Here is a 17030-nt window from a genome sequence, read left to right on the forward strand (position 1 = left end):
TCAAATAGTATAGAAAAAATATACATTCACCATCATTAGTCCCCCTCTTGGCTATAATCAATAATTTTTCATACTTTTTGGTATTTCTAGTGATTACTTTCACTACTTAGATAATAATGACCAATACCTGCTACTTGGTTAATCAACCCAGATGCCAGGGTTACATTCTTCCTAAAACACGAAGCAGCCTCATATCTGTCATAATATAAATAATTAAGTAATAACTTTAGAATTCTACCCTTTAGGTTTAGTATTATTGTACTTCACCCTAAGTTCATTTCTTTGTTAAATTTGATTGGCTAAATTTTAGTTATAAAACCAAATACTCATGGCATTCTGTCAAAAAAAAAAAATCTAGCTCCATTCTGCCCATGCCCTAAGAATTTGAGTAAGAGTGAACTAAAATGTGATGGAGGAATGAAGGAGCTAAAGAAAGGACCCAAGGAGCTGAAGGGTTTGCAGTCCCTTAGGACGAACAACAATATGAACTAACTAGTACCCTCAGAGCTCCCAGGGACTAAACCATCAACCAAAGAGTACACATGGTGGGACTCATGGCTCCAGCAGAGGATGGCCTAGTTGGTCATCAATGGGAGGAGAGGCCCTTGGTCCTGTGAAGGTTCTATACCCTAGGGGAATGCCAGGGCCAGGAAGCAGGAGAGGGTAGGCTAGTGAGCATGGAGAAGGGAAAGGGAATAGGGTTTTTCTTTTCTTGCTTTTCTTTTTCTTTTCTTTTCTTTCTTTCTTTTTTTTTTTTTTTTTTTTTTTTTTTTTTTTTTTTTGGAGGGGAAACAAGGAAAGGGGATAACATTTGAAATGTAAATAAAGAAAATGTGTAATAAAAAATAAAGAATAATAAAAAATGTGATGGGGGAATTTGATTTGATGGCGAGTATTTCAAGCAGGGTATCTTTCAGGATATGGGCATCATTGTGCTCTTATGAGAGAGAGCAGCTAAAGGCGCAGGGAATAAAACATGCAGTTTGGTGAGGAAAAGACATTGTGAGAGAGTTTAAAGTTGTGGATAAAGGTGTGGAGAAAGCAGCAGTGACTGTTGTAGAAATTAGCATCATTAAAAAAAAAAGAATTTTAGTGTCCAAACCAGACAGAAATAAACAAGAGATGAACCATGTTCAAGTTCTTTATTCCAAGAATTCCTGGATTGCTTAACCTTGCTAAGAAGTGTGCGGACCGAATATGGAGTCCTTCCCCTCCTGTCTCTGTTCCTATAAGAGTCATGCTACTCAGTGCAATGTGAGGGGAGAGATGATTAGAAAATACCTGAGCCATGAGGGCTCTGCCTTTACTAGTGATGGGTTCAGAATTTGATGGCTGTATTGGGAGGTCTGGTAACTTTCAGAGATGAGGTTTAATTGGAGGAAGTATGTCACTGACGATATGTTCTGGTGATTATATCTTGACCCAGGTCTCTCCCTTACTCTCTACAGAGTAACTTCCCTCCACCACACATTGCCAACATGATGTTTTAGTTTCCCCTCAGGCCCACAGCAGCAAACCACTGAGAATGAATTGCAACCTCCAACCCCCATTTATCATTTAAAGTATTTCTTTCAGATGTTTCAGTATTATAAAGAAAAATTAACACAGATACCCATCCCAGCAACCTAGTAAAACAAAACAAAACTCCGAAGATCCCCCAAGAGAGAAATAGAAAGTATGGCTAGATCTGTTCAATAGAATAAATTTATAATAGTGGTAAGTTTCCACAAAGAAAGGTATAAGACATGTTGGATTTCATTGTGACTTTGCCAAATATTGATAAGATTAATATCAACCTTTTCTAATATCTATCTAAGAAGGGAGACAGGAAGGAAAACATTCTTACTTATTCAATGAGGTCAATTTTACATTTATAACAAAATAAAAAACACTGCAAGAGAAAAAAACAGATCAAAAATGCACATGAGTATAGATGGAAAGATAGTTAACAGATTACAAGAAAATTCAATTCAGCAATTGATAAGGACCACATGGTAGTACTTTTTCATGTAAGGCTGTTTCCACTTGAAAGTCCATAAAGGTACTGTGTCTCATCAATAGAACATAATAAGGCTTCCTCATGATCTTCTTGGTAGATGAGAACAGAGCACTTGACAAGATTCAGTCTTCTCTTATGATAAACAAACAGTACTCTGTGAACTAGGGACAGGATGGAACTTCAAGTCAGTGCATTTTGAAATGCACACAATGGTGACATACTGGATTATTTTTCCCTAAGGTCAGGGATGAGGTAATTATATCTAGTTTTCCCAGCTTCAACATTAGCCTGGATTGTGTCAGCAAATCATATAAAAGGCACATAGATTATAAAGGAAGAAGTAAAACTCACTTAATTTGAAGATTATATTTTTATAAATCCCATGAAAAATAACACAATCAGAATAATTTCATGAGTATTTCAAAATATATGTCATGAAGTGGGCAATCTAATGGTCTGCTTTTGTACAAAACACCTCTATGGGATCATAACATTGTACCACAGGGATGTGCTACCTCTAAGCAGAATTCACATCTGGCAGTAAATTCAACACTAAATCAAACGTTTGACATGTAGAGTCACAGTGAAAATATTAAACTTAAGTTCCAAGCTTTGTACAAGTAAACTGGACCCCAGCTGTGCTTTACAGGTAATCTGATCTTTTCCTAAGTTCTTTTTTTTAACTTTTTTTTTTTTTTTTTGGTTTTTCAAGACAGGATTTCTCTGAATAGTCCTGGCTGTCCTCGAATTCACTCTGTAGACCAGGCTGGCCTCGAACTCAGAAATCCTCCTGCCTCTGCTTCCGCCTCCCATTTTCCTAAGTTCTTATTCTGTAAGTTTATAAATACTGGCTCCTACTCTATGCCAGGTTCCTATCATAGGTATAACACCATAGTACATTTCAAACTTGGCTGTCTGGCTTATTAAGTATTTTCTGGCTAGAAATTTGAGATTTTCTTGCTGTAACCTCATATGGTATGAGAGGAGAAAGACGCTTTCTGGATCTTCTTTTATGAGGATCCCCAGCCTTATAACTTAACCATCTGCTAAGTCTTCACCTCCACATTCCATCACTTTGGGAAATTAAGTTCCAACATATGATTTTGAGGGTACAAAACCATTCGATGCACAGCAATACCTTACTGGTTTCTCAACCAGTCTTCTGCTTTCCTGCCTTAGTGAAGGTCATGGTCAGGGTGTGTGGCTAAGCAGTTTCTTCCCTTTATTTCATCCCAGACTTCTGATTCTCTTGTCCAACAGCTGCCCTGAGATGCCATCCTCCTTACATCTAGATGTCATTTTTACCTTGATGTTGAATCAACATTTTTTTTCACTTAAATTGCTGACACTGGCCTCAAGTTTCACTGTTTACTTCTCACTTTTCCCATGTGTGGGCTCTTCCTCTGTAGCATGCTGGTATCAATGCAGCTGTGAGATGAGCAGGTCTCAGGATAATTTATTCTAGTACTTAAGAACTTAGCCACCTGAAGTCCTTTGAATGAGGTAGCAGGGAAACAGGAGCTAGTGTCCGTCGTGATGCTGAGACAGGATAGTAGCCAGGAAGGCAGGGAGAGGGGTTCTGTTCTATAGCTATTTGCTTCTCTGGGACCTTGTGGAACATGTCCCTAGCAGTATGGAGAAATCAACCATAATCTGCCTTTTGTTTGATAGTGTTCTCTAGTGTAAATGGCAGGGTTGGTCTATCATATATCTCTTTATGATATAGGCTAGTCTATCTATATCACTCTTTGATTTAGATAATATATAATTCCTGTCTGGATGAAATAGGGAGCCTCCTTTGACAGGAACACCCACCTTCACTAATGAAAATGTCCTGCTATATCCCACTAAGGACCACCACTGTAAGCCAAATAGTGGGAAGAAAAATGGCCTCCTAAAGACGTGGTAAAGAAAGGAAAGGAGTGACAACTCCTTTATTTTATTTTATTGGTTATTTTATTTAATTTATTTACATTTCATATGTTATCCCCCTTCCCTGTGTCTCCTCCAAAAACCCCCTATCAAACCTCTTCCCCTGCTTCTAGAAGGGTGCTTCCCCCCACCCATCCACCCACTCCCACCTCAACACCCTGGCATTCCCCTATGCTGGGGCATCAAGCATTCATAGGACCAAGGGCCTCCTCTCCCATTGATGCCAGATAAGGCCATCCTCTGCTACATATGCAGCTGGAGCCATGAGTCCCTCCATGTATATTCTTTGATGAGTCCCACCCATTGGGATAGGTGCTCATAGACCTTTCTTGAACTATCCATTATTGAGACTTTTTCCCCCTTAGGAAGCAAAACTTTCTAGCTCCCTCTATTTGCCTTCTGTGGGTAGCTGCCAAGATTTCAAGCCTGCCTGCCCTTCCCTCAGGCAGTACCCTTTTCTTTGAATGTAAAGAACTGTCCCAAGTTTTCTCACTTTCTTATGAGTCACCTCTGAGCCCACAGAAATACCATGGATTGTTCCATATATCACAGGGTGTAAAATATGATATTTCACATTCCACTCCATTCTATTTCTTTCCAAGCGTTGATAGCTACTAATTAATAGTGATGCTTTGGTCTCAAAACTTGTTTGATCAAAGGACATAAAATGATAAATTCAAAGGTTTGCTGTGAACATTATGCATTGTAAAGAGCAGAACTCAGCCCAATGTACTAGAAGCCCATTTCTTCACATCATAATGTGGTGTGGACATGGACACAAGAAAGACTTTGGCTCCGAGGGTGCTGCATTCCAAACTTTTTGTTTGGAGAGTTTATTTGAATTTATGGAACATGTAAGCTCTTTTAGTCAATGGCAGAGAAGATGAGATGTGGAGGGAAAAGCACGGCATCATTTCATCTTCTCCTTAGTGTTTTTCTCAATCCATGGTACATATGAATAAATATTGGTGTAGATGCCAACGTCCCCTCCCATGAAGTGTCCAACTTCAATTCCCTGGAGCTTGTTTTTACAAATGACAGTAGCTACAGCAACCTCCTGCCAGAAATGAGGGAGAGAGAAAATTTAAAAATTAAATCAGTGCTTGTTTTCATGGCTTTTTTTTTGCAACTATGGGAATGAACATCAGCAAGATCTTATTAACCAGGGATATATGATGCCCTTTAGTAAGTAAAAATCCTTTGTAGGAAGATTATGATGGAAAAAATGCAGGTGTCATTACAACTTTTTCAAAGTCTCAAATTACTCAGAAATTAAAATGTATTATGATTAAATAGTCAACTACACACACACAAATAAATGAAATTTGAACATAAACAAAAAGATTACCCCAAAAATTCGGCTGAATACTTTCACAAATTTGACACATAAGGAGTTTCTGTGGCTGCTTCCTTGTTGAGTTTTCTGGCAATCTTTGTTGGTCATCACCGGAGCCTCCAGATTCTGCCGTAAGTCAGGGTGCCTGCCTGAGGGGAACAACATCTGGCTGATCTCACAACTGTGGCTTATCCCCAGTCCTTACCTCCTGTACTTCAGTGGATAGTATTTTGTATATGCATAAAAAAATAAGAAAGGTGAGAACGGAAAACAACCCCCTCCAAAGTTTTGTGTTAATGAGCGTTAACCCTGTAGATTATCCTCATTTCCCAAATGAAGTACCAGATAAACATAGTAGCATTTTACCAATGTGAAATAGTCTTATGAGCTTTGTAATGCAATTTTCTTTCTACTCTGCATCTATGAATGATCTGATTCAGGTTCTCCCAAAATGTCCCTTACATGTGAAATGAACATGTGCGGCGAGTAGGACCACCGCTTGCTTAATGTAAATGGTGTTTGTGACAATAAGGGATGTCCTCCATGCAGTCAGATGGCCCATGGGATCCAGCAGCTGAAGTCCCGCAGAGGCCAGTGAAAGTTCACTTGATCCCCTGACAGTAGAGGAGCATTGGAATTCTAGACAGCTCTCTCTTTTCTTAGATTACTACTGTAGCTTTGCCCTTTAACCTTGAGCCATTTTCTACTCCACCTCACCTTACAGCTCTGAGGACATGGATGTTCCTCATTAAGGGTGAAGCTGATGGATTTCCTTGCAGTGGAAACTGTACTTACCATTGTTTTCTTGACTCCAGTCCAAACCTGAAAGTGTACAGACAGTGCCTGGCCGCACGTTGGTGGTGGCTATGGGAAGAACCTGGACTTTTTGGTTGAAGGTGGCAGGCTTAGCTAGTTTAATAAGCATGAGGTCATCCTGTGGGGCTGTGTGGCTGTAGTTCCAGTAGCGGATGATCTGGATGGGATAAATTGTCTGCTCTGTCCCATCTCTGACTCTGCTCTTGAAATTTCCCAACATCACCCTCAGATTTCTGGAGGAAGGAGGGATGGGAAGAAACAACTGTTACTATCACTACTACATCCCCACCCAGTACCACCACCATGACCACCACCACCTCTTCCTCTCCCCCTCTTCCTCCTCCTCATCGTATCATTATTATAGTATTTATTCATTATTATCATTACTTATAATCACTATCATCATCATTACTCACAATCATCACCATCATTATCACTATCACTCACCACCATCATCATTTACCACCATCATCATCATCACTCATCATGATCAGTTACCACCACCATCACTTTCATCATCATTCACCATGAGCATCATCACTCACTCTCATCATTGTCATCATGATCAGTCACTACCACCATCATTCACTATCATCATCACTATCACCATCATCACTCACACTCACCATCATCACATATCATCATCACTCAACATCATTATCACTCATGACCCTTATCACCACTCACCATCATCACCACCATCATCACTCACTACCATCATCATCACTCACCATCATCACTCATCATCATCACTCACCATCATCACTCACCACTATCATTATTCATCATCACCACTCACCATCATCACTCATCATCATCATCATCATCACTACCACCACTCACCACCATTTTGGAGATTAGATGATACATGGTGCAAGATACTGTGACAAGAACTGTATCTGGGTTATCTTTTAGTTAATGTTTGTCCAGTGGATCTTATGTTAATTCTTATTTTACAAATGAAGTGCTGGACACACACAGTAGTGATTTACTTGTGGTCAGAGTAAGCAATGGAGTTGTTATCTACTGTTTTTGAATATATTACATTGGAAAATAATGAATGTAAAAGTAAAAGTTAGTATTCAACCCTCTGTGGGCCTCATTTATCTAAGTGGGTCATTTCCATTCTAGTGGATACATGAAAATAAAATGACCAGAGTGTTGGCTAACAAGCTCACCAACAACTCCCTCTGCCCCCCGTGGGAAGCTTTGGAAAGTGACATGGTTTAAATCAATGAGCTTTCTTCACTGGCTTCTAATCAATAGGAAGTTCAAGAAAGTATTTGGAGGGAGAAAGGTGATGTGGGAGTATTACCTTCCCAGATCTTTTCTAGGAGGTACTGCCACAGATTTTTTAAAACGTCTTTTGACAAAAGTCACAGTTCCTATCACATAGCACCTTCATTGCTTCTATTTTATCAAAACCATTCTTTTCTCTTAGGATAAAGACAGTCACTGTATTTGCTCAATATTTCTCTTGTGGGACATGGAACTATCTCTTTAGTATTAGTTCCTTTAAAGAACATCTCTTTTTAATTTATGCAGCTTATGAATTTGAGTCACCTGCGGAACCCCTACTTGATTAGATGTAATCACATTTCGGGGGGGGTACCTTGAAAAGCTGATGGAGCAGCAGGGGAGGTATAGTACAAAACCATCTTTCAACAGCAGCACAGAGTTTTAGGTGGAGACATCTTATATTCTACAGAAATTTACAGCATCTTTCTAGGGTGCTTCCCACTAGATGCTAGTAGCACTATTCCTGATTGTGAAAATCCAAAATACCTTCAGACCTTTCTAAACAGGATACTGGGGGAAAGTTGTCCCCGGTTGATAATCGGTGATCTAGGATGAGGAGAACCCATCTGGGGAGGGAATGCTCAATACTCACGGTAAATAGCAGTGAGATGGGGCCAGCACCCAGCTGGCCTTGATGAGGACACCCACACAGGGGTTGAAGTTAGACTTGAGGTATGCTAAGTAAGGAGCATGGTCCTCTTTCTGCACAGATGAGTGAGTGAATAAAGCCGTTCCTAAGAAAACAATATCACATAAATATCAGAGTAAATGAGACATTCGCATCTTCCCAACAGAAAAGGAGTATGCATGATTTTAAGGGAGTAATCAATTGTCTGGGGAAGTATTTTGTTTCTAATAAAGATGTAAATTAAAGTGACACATTTTAAGGAAACATAATGGCAATATTGGTAATATTCATTGTAAGAAAAGGCATAATATAAATCATATAGTCACTGCTTATAGATTGATTTTATCTTCTTGGAAAGCAATTTAGAAATGGGCATCAAGAGCTGTAACCAGTTCAAAATTGTGGTTTGAGAATTCCAACAATAGGAATCCATTTTAAAGACAACCAGATGTAGGCAAAGATGATTAATAAGTGTATTCATTTTTAGTGATACATAATAGTACTTAAACAGTAGAAGCATAAATATCTAATATGTAATTTTAGACATTGAAATAAAAAACACACAAGCAAGTAGAACACATCAAAAATAGTATTAGTGACACTTGATTTAAACATTTCAAAAAGTAAAAAAAAAAAAAGCAGTGGAGTATAAGAGAGAGGTAGGCTGAGTCTACACTCTATGCTCTTACTGGTGCTTCTGCTGACCTGTCCACATCTGGGCCTATGAGTCTAGGGCTCTCTTCTACACTCCTACTGGCACTTCTGCCCATCTGTTCACATCTGGGCCTATCCCTCCTCTCTGTGTAACCATACTTAAAAACTTCAAAGCAGAGAAGATAGATTATTAAGAAAGGCAAAAGATTTTGAGCTCTATATTAAGTACTGAGTTAGTTAGCTTGCCCAGTCTCAACACAGCTAGGATGTGACATGGGATGGTGGAAAAATTTTTAATCCAAACTTCATGGAAGGAGAGACTGCAGAAGTAGAAACCATTGAATTAAGTCTCTTCTTCCTACCTTTACCATTTTCTGCATTCCAAGTTATGGTACAGAGGAGAAATCAGAAGTCAAACTAGGCCTTCTGTTCTTGTGATCACATTAGGACATTTCCAGAAGACAACTAGGCTTATATTTCACAATAATCATGGGGAACTCTCATTGTTGAGGTTTCTCCAGGTCAGTTATGTGGCAAAATCTATCCAATAGCTTAATACTTATACTGTTTGTGTTCAGCCGTTGGATAGGGTCTAAGTGAGGAGACCCAGATTCTACTCATCCCAGTAGATATACATAGATCTCCAACACATCAACCCACTCATTTAACCTCCCTATGTTCTACATTAACCCACACTTTAATGAGCAGAGTACAATGTCTTAAATACATACCAGCTAAGATGATAAAATAGATAATAAGTTTCATGATGGTCCAACTCTTGCCTTGTGAGGTGTAGAAAGAAGATCAGCAGAGGCCGGAATCTTCTGCCTCCTGAGGGATGTCTACCAGAGCCAGCAGGTGTGGCCAGGTAAGGGCTCTAGGCAAAAGCAACAGGTGGAGAAGACCACAGATAGGAAGACTGAGAGACAGGAGACTATGCTTCTATGGGGACTTTTCAAGCAAAGGGAAAGAAACTTGATCTGATGAACTTCTCAGTCCAAGTCATCCTGTATGCTACTCTCCTAAAATCTCCATGAACCATAATAGCTAGTTCAATTGTTTGGAAAGAGGAGCTCCAGGCTCAAGACTTACATTTCTTGCAGAACTTTTGAGGACAGAGCTGTGAGGAACAGGATTCTCTCCCTTGCCTCAGGGAGAGCATGCCCTTAATGGTTTGCTTTGAACCTCCTAATGGTCACTCAATGCACCCCTTAGCCCCTCCCATCTTTGTTACATCTGTCACTGTGTCATCACTCAGCTATCATCACCAGCTGGGCCTTTTTTGGTCCTGATCAGCATCACTGAGCTGAGGATGTGAAATGAAAGCTCACATGGAACAGTTAATTATCTTTGACAGTTGGAAAATGGTGTGCATTCTAGATGACATTAAATCTAAGACTTAGTGTATTGATGACAATTCAGAAAACAGACTCCTTTAAGTGACTTTTACATCATGAAGTAATGAAATGATTTTTCCAGCTAACTACATGACCAAAGTCAATATTTGAGATTAGGGAACACATACTCTTTAAAAAAAAAAAAAAAAGAGCATCAACCCCAACAGCTTGCATTCCTTGAACATGTAATGGATTCCAGACACAGAGCTAAGTATTTTCCTCCCTCTATGAGTGCCTGAGTTCCTACCCTGTTCCTTTTTCTCCTCTCTTCTATTTTCTTTTTGTTTAATTGAAAAATATTTTCATACAATATATCTTGATCATGTTTTTCTCCTCCCCTAATTCCTCCCAGATCCTATCTACCCCTTACCCATCCAACTTCAAAAGCAAAAGACTAATAAGACCAAAGAAATGCCCAAACAAACAAAAAAAAGAGGCAAAAGGTCTACAAAAACATCATTGAGTTTGTTTTCTGTTGGCCAGTTACTCCTGAGCATGGGGCCTACTGTGAAGTATGATTAATATACCCAGTAAGGCTTCTTTGGAGAAACTTTTTATTTTTTATTTTTTTTGTCAGTGGTTATCAGTTGTGTATAGTTCCTTGGTTAGAAGTGGGAACCCATCTCTGGGACCTTGGCAGACCTTGTGTGTGCTGCTGTAGTCTCTTTGAGTTCATATTACATCAGCCCTGTTGTATTTAGAAGATGCTGTTTCCTTGGGGGTCATCCATCCCTTACGACTCTTTCAGTATTTTCACCTACTTTTTGTAGGCTTCCTGAGGTTTGGGGAGAGGGATTTGATGAAAACATCCCATTTAGGACTGAGTACTTCAGTCTGTGCACATTGTTTGGCTGTGAAGTTCTCTGTTCCCATCTACTGCAAGAAGCAGTGTCTAGGAAGGTAGCTGAGCAAGGCGCTGCTCTGCATTCCAGCCTGGTGTGGTCATGGGAAGTTCCTGGCGGAAAATGTTTCTTGGGATTGGCAGTTGATACAAAGGAAAGAAGATAGGCCAGAAGGCAACCCTCTCACTATTTATGAGTCAGGGTCTTTCTGTATAACCCAGGGTGGCCTCACATGGCTGTTTTTTGTGTCTGATTCCCAAATGCCAACACCCCAACCAGACCCAGAGTTCAGTTCTCCGCTGATTGTATTTTTCCCATTTACTGCCTAACGAAAGTTTATATTATGGCCATTCTTGCCCATAATATGCCAAATATATTGTATTTTCTTACCCAATTGAACTAGATGAAGCCTCATTTCTCCCTGAGAAGTCTCTAGGAAACCATCTGTGTCCTGTCGGTATGCTAAAAATCTTTCCTCTAATTTTTCTCTGGTCTTATAGATCTCATCAATTGTTGCTCTACAGTAAATCATGCTTTTTAGTTACAAGCTCTCTTGTACTGATTGGACTGTTAATTTCTCATTGATTAGACCTGCTTATGTCTTTCTGTCTTCTGGGCTAGCGTATACTTGAGAATGGATCTTTTTTCTGCATATCTTCTTATGTTCTAATTTAACAAGTGTCAATCTGTATCCTGTATTGTATGTATGTATGTATGTATGTATGTATGTATGTATGTATGTATATACCTACCTACCTGATTAGCTTTCAGGAAGTTTATCACATGACTAACTTTTAGAATGTGTGACTATATTTCTAATCTTTCTGTGTTTCACGTTGGACCAGCTTTTTTCCTACAAGCTATAGAAGATTATCAGCAGCTGGAGCCTTCAGCCCATTTGCCTCTTCAGGGATGTGTACCACTGTCAGCATACTATGGCAATCACTGGGATTGAAAAACAGCTCTGGGTATAAGCATTGGAGAGCAATGTCTCTAGATAGATGGAATAAGTAAGCGACTGTGCCTCTCTAATGCTGGATATAGTTGTCTCTTCAGCATTTTGATTTATACCCCTATATTTTAACTTAGTCTATCAAGAGTTTCAGAAGTGCTTTGTCTCCAATTCTTCTCACCATTACACAAGTCACTGCTATAGACTTCTTTTCTGGTTCATTTTCTTTTCCTACGCATTGAGATCATTGTTCCATGACCTTCCCTTAGTTGAGGCACATGGATCCCTCGTTCAAGCTAATAGGTTTTGGTATGGTAAGTGGAGGACATAGCAGAGGGAACAGAATAGTATTCTGTATGGTCAAGTATATAGTTCTTCTCTGTTCTTATCATACCTCCAACCTTTTGCATTAATCATGTCTGATCCCCAGATCAGGAGGAAAGCTGTTGCTTTCATGGTCCTGTAGCTTTATATAGACTTTACTTCAAAGATCCTATGCATATATGACACACATTATGATTCTACTTGCCTTCCATTTAGTCTAGTTTACTTACTCATCTTAGACCTCAGAATATTCCTTAAGAAACCTGTTTATATATTTATGATTACTACTGTTTCTCTGGGTAAACAATTCTAACTTTATCCCATTTACTACCTTTTTCATTAGAGATATGTAAAATACTAATATTTAATATACTATGGTTTAATTCATAGTTTATAATGGAAAAAATTGATTACAGAATCAATACATTTTGGATTTTAGATTTGTTTTGTCAATGAAAAGAAAGATTAAATCAAATGATCCTGGTAGTAGATCATTGCTGCTGCTCAGATTTTTTTTTTAAATAAAAAAATTGTATTGACTTAGAAGCATTCAGAATTTCAACAAAACAGCTTCATTTTTTTTTTTCAATTACAGAGTGGTATTCAGGAAACAGAACAATGATCTTCAAATAAGCTGCATCAGACACAACTGAAGATGAAAAAAAAAACCCACCCCAAAATAAAACCAAAAGAGAAAAAACAAACAAAACCAAGCTACTGTATATATAACTAACTTGTGCTGTGCACCAACAAAACCTGCTTTAAATTTCCATGCCAATTTACAACCCCCAGACTGTACCAGGCAAGGTTAGTGGCTATTGACAATACCACCAGGACAGGGCTATCTAAAGACACATTCGGTAGTGTGCTAACTATACAAAAAAAGACACTGTACAGTTTAAAAACAAGTCTTGCACAGCCTTACATTTCAATTTTTTCTTTAAAAGGAGGGAGTTATGTGCAGGGGAGTTAAATGCTTTATAGATAAGAAAAAAAAAACTGTGCTAGAACCAACTTATTCATCATGTCTTATTCTTCATCTTCGTCTTACTCTTCCTCCTCTTCCTCCTCCTCTTCATCCTCCTCCTCTTCCTCTTCCTTCTTCTTCTTGCTCTTTTCAGCCTGACCACCCTCTCCTCCCCTTTTCACTCTATCAGCCTTTCCTTACCTCTGTAAGCAGCAATATCCTTCTCGTACTTCTCCTTCAGCTTGGCAGCCTTCTTCTTGTAGGGCTGCTTGTCATCCGCTGCAGTGTTCTTCCGCATCTCTCCTAGTTTCTTTGCAACATCACCAATGGATAAGCCAGGATGCTTGCCTTTAATTTTGGGGCAGTACTCAGAACAGAACAAGAAGAAGGCCAAATGGGGGCCTCTTGGGTGCATCGGGGGGCCTTGAACTTCTTTTTGGTCTCCCCTTTGGGGGGAATGTAGACTTTCATTTTTCTTTCATAACGAGCCTTGTCAGCCTTTACTATATCTTCAAATTTCCCCTTTTCTTTAGCAGACATGGTCTTCCACCTCTCTGAGACCTTCTCGGAGATCTCTGAGAAGTTGACAGAAGCATCCAAGTGCTTCTTCTTGTGCTCCTCGGCAGGTTTGCACAAAGAATGCATATGACGATATTTTGCCTCTTGGCTTCTTAGGATCTCCTTTGCCCGTGTTTAGTTGATTTTCCTCCATGAGACACAGAGTCACCCAGTGTCCGCTGCTCTACTCTTGCTTGCCCCAGTGCTGTCTCTATGGAGCTCAATGTACTGCAATGGCTGTGAAAGCGGGAGGCAGACACAGCCTCCTCACTCTTTCCACTCTGTCACTGCTGCTCAGATTCTTAATGTCTCTGAAAGTTTCATATGTTAGAGGTGTGACTGCCATCTTGACACTTTGAGAAGGGGTTTACTTACTTTTATATTGTTGTGATAAATCATCACAACCCATGAAGTTTATAAAAGGAAAAGATTATTTGGAGATTACAGTTCCAGAGGAATAGGTGTCCATTACCATCATGGCAGAGGTCATAACATCAAGCAGGCAGGCATAGCATTAGAACAGCACACACCCAGATCTAAAACAGGAAGCAGAGAGAGCACACTGGGAAGGTCTTGGATCTTTTGAAACTTCAAAGCCCACCTCCAGTGATATCACCCTTCCAAGAAACCCTTATCTTCTAATCCTTCTCAAGCAGTTCCACTAAGTGGGAATCAAGTATTCAAACATATGAACCTATTAGGCCCATTCTCACTCCAACTACCTTAGGAGGTGATGAAAACCTTAAGAGGTAGAGCCTATTGTATGATCATTGTGTCTTTGAAGGCATGTCCTTGAAGTGGATTCTAGGGCCCTGCTCTTTTTCTCACTCTGTCTTTTGTTGTCCTGGTCATGAAGTAAATAGATCTCACCACATGCTCTTTCCCCTTCTTCTATGCAGGCCTAAAGCATGGACTGAAATCCCTAAAACTAAGTCAAAATAAACCTTTTCTCTTTGCAAACTGATTGCATCATGTAGTTGACATACTTGTGGAAAGCTAATTTATAGAAAGTGGAATGGGTGTAGTGGTAAATTAGTTAATCTGCTCTGATTGACCTGGCGGGTTGTTCAAAACCAAGTCTTGACACTGCCCTGGAGCTCTCTGGATGAAAGACACACACACACACACACACACACACACACACACACACACACACAGCAGTTAATTTTGATATGCTTTGATTGGCTCAATGGCTGGGCACTTTTAAACCTTTCCGCAGCTAGCAAACACTCCCCTCCATTATACCTGAATTAACACCCTCCAGATATACTTTTTATCTTTGTTGCCTGTTACCTTTTGGTCATCCCCTCCCCCTCCCAGGGCTGCTTTCCATTTATACTACATTTCAGCCATCTCACCCTCCTCTCTTTCACAGCATGGTTCCAGGAATCCTAAAAGTCCTGCCTCTGTCTGCTCTGCCCAACCATTGGCTGACTGCATCTTTACTTAACAATTGGAACCAACTGGGGCCAGGGTCCTTCAGTGTCTTCTGTGCAGACACTTGTGTTAGCAGTTTTGGGCACCAAAATTAACATTAAAATACAAGCAGCATCAGGCCAAATCCACTTCAAATGGGTTTTGCTTTTACTATATCTGAAAATGTGGAAAACTTTTGGGACTTGGTTTGAAGGAAGGATTTGGGTTGGCAGGCTAGGGAAAGCCTACAGTGCTACAGGTTAATTAAACAGGTGATTCTAGTAAGGGCTCAAAAGATTCAAATATTGATGAGAATGTTTTGTTGACATTTATTGAAGTTTTGTTGATGAAATTTCAGTTGAGAATGAGTGTTATATTGGGATTGAGACTTGCAACACTGTGGCCAAAGATTTGGATGCATTTTGTCCATGTCCTGGTACTTTATGGGGGACTGAGCTTAAAGGCAATGGACTAATTAATAGGCAGAAGAAATATTAATGACACAAGACATCCAGGCAGCAGAATGGGTATTACTGGTGGCATTTAGCTGAATTTGCAGTGAAAATCGTAAGCAGAAAACAGAAGAGAAGGATTTGAAAAATTTACAGGTTGGTAAGAAAAGGAGAACATGTAAAGTACATCTAGGGAGGCCCTGGTTGCTAAGGAGATAAACACTCATGGAAAGATGCCATTCTAGGTATGGCAACAGATGCCTGTAATCCCAGCACTTAGAAGGCAGAAGCAAGAGGATTGCCACATGTTGTAAGGGACCAATGAATCTAAGAATCATTCTCATCAATGCAGATATTTCTCCAGCCTCACATACTTCCCTACAACATCAATGAGGTTAGGAAAGCTGAACAGCTGGCTGTTCTTCACCTAGTAGTAGCACCCAGCCTAGGCTAAGACCCCTAAGGAGCCCCTTCTCAGAACATATCTTTAGAAACAGAATCAGGAAGAACATCGCTAAAGAAAGAGATGCCAGAAAAAGGAAAGGAGAACTCTCTGTAATCACTTTTTAACTAGGAAAATATCAGAGACAGCTTCCCCAATAATCTTTATTTTATCTTAGCTGTGAGACACTACTGTTTCTGGCCATGTGGTATATAATAATGGGACAATAGTCTACCCTATGCCAAATTTCCAAAGCCCTGAATCACAAAACTTAGCACTTCAGAAAAGGAGAACAAGATAGAAAAGTTAGTGTCCTTGATTTATAACAAGAGATGGATTAAGAAGTGTGTGGTGACCACAAGGGGTGTGATTGAGAGGTGGGTGAAGGCAATGAAAGGTATGGTTCAAAGGTGTTGTTAGATGGTTGTCAACTTGACATTCCTGGGAAGAGTCAATTGAAGAGTCACCTCCATCAGACTGGTTTGCAAGCCTTTCCTTTCCTTTCCTTCCCTTCCCTTCCCTTCCCTTCCCTTCCCTTTCCTTTCCTTTTTCTTTTTGTTCAGATTTTAATTGGGAATATAACATTTGTAAAAGGTTGATACAGTATTGAAAGTTTATGACCAGGAAAATAAACAAGAGTTATTTTATATACATGTATATACAAGGTATAGTACTTGGAGTGGTGAGTCTGGGCAAAAACAAAAGCTAAGGACAGAAGTGGATTCTTCTTGGATTCCTTGAGACTTTATGAACATGAAGGACAAGTAACAGAGGCTCTTGCCATGTATCAGTTAGAGTTTCAAAGAAAGCATGTCCAAACCAAATTCAAGCTGATTCAAAGACAACTGACTTGGATTTGTAATTAGCAAGGAGAAAACAAAGGGAGGCACTTAATTTGGGGCTTACTAAAAGCATTTCCATCCATGTAGAAACTTGTTTCCATCTAATTTATTCCCATATATATTTTATGCATGTGCATTAGTTCCTTCAAACTTCAACCTTTGTGTTTAATATTT

General features: G+C 39.6%; 1 protein-coding gene and 1 pseudogene across 1 annotated transcript; both read right to left on the bottom strand.

The window, feature by feature from the left end:
* Positions 1-4733: 4733 nt before the first annotated feature.
* On the bottom strand, positions 4734-9883 carry Prss37 (serine protease 37). The gene is made up of 6 exons (XM_031380807.1): positions 9757-9883; positions 9396-9541; positions 7975-8116; positions 6063-6316; positions 5280-5416; positions 4734-4988 (listed from the first exon to the last, which is right to left on the bottom strand). The coding sequence occupies exons 2-6, from the start codon at positions 9427-9429 to the stop codon at positions 4842-4844; spliced, it is 714 nt and encodes a 237-aa protein (XP_031236667.1). The 5' UTR covers positions 9430-9541; positions 9757-9883; the 3' UTR covers positions 4734-4841.
* Positions 9884-13208: 3325 nt separating this feature from the next.
* On the bottom strand, positions 13209-13858 carry LOC116098506 (annotated as a pseudogene).
* Between the last annotated feature and the right edge of the window lie 3172 nt (positions 13859-17030).

Source organism: Mastomys coucha, unplaced genomic scaffold (assembly GCF_008632895.1).
Source record: "Mastomys coucha isolate ucsf_1 unplaced genomic scaffold, UCSF_Mcou_1 pScaffold20, whole genome shotgun sequence".
In the NCBI taxonomy this organism is placed as follows: Eukaryota; Metazoa; Chordata; class Mammalia; order Rodentia; family Muridae; genus Mastomys; species Mastomys coucha.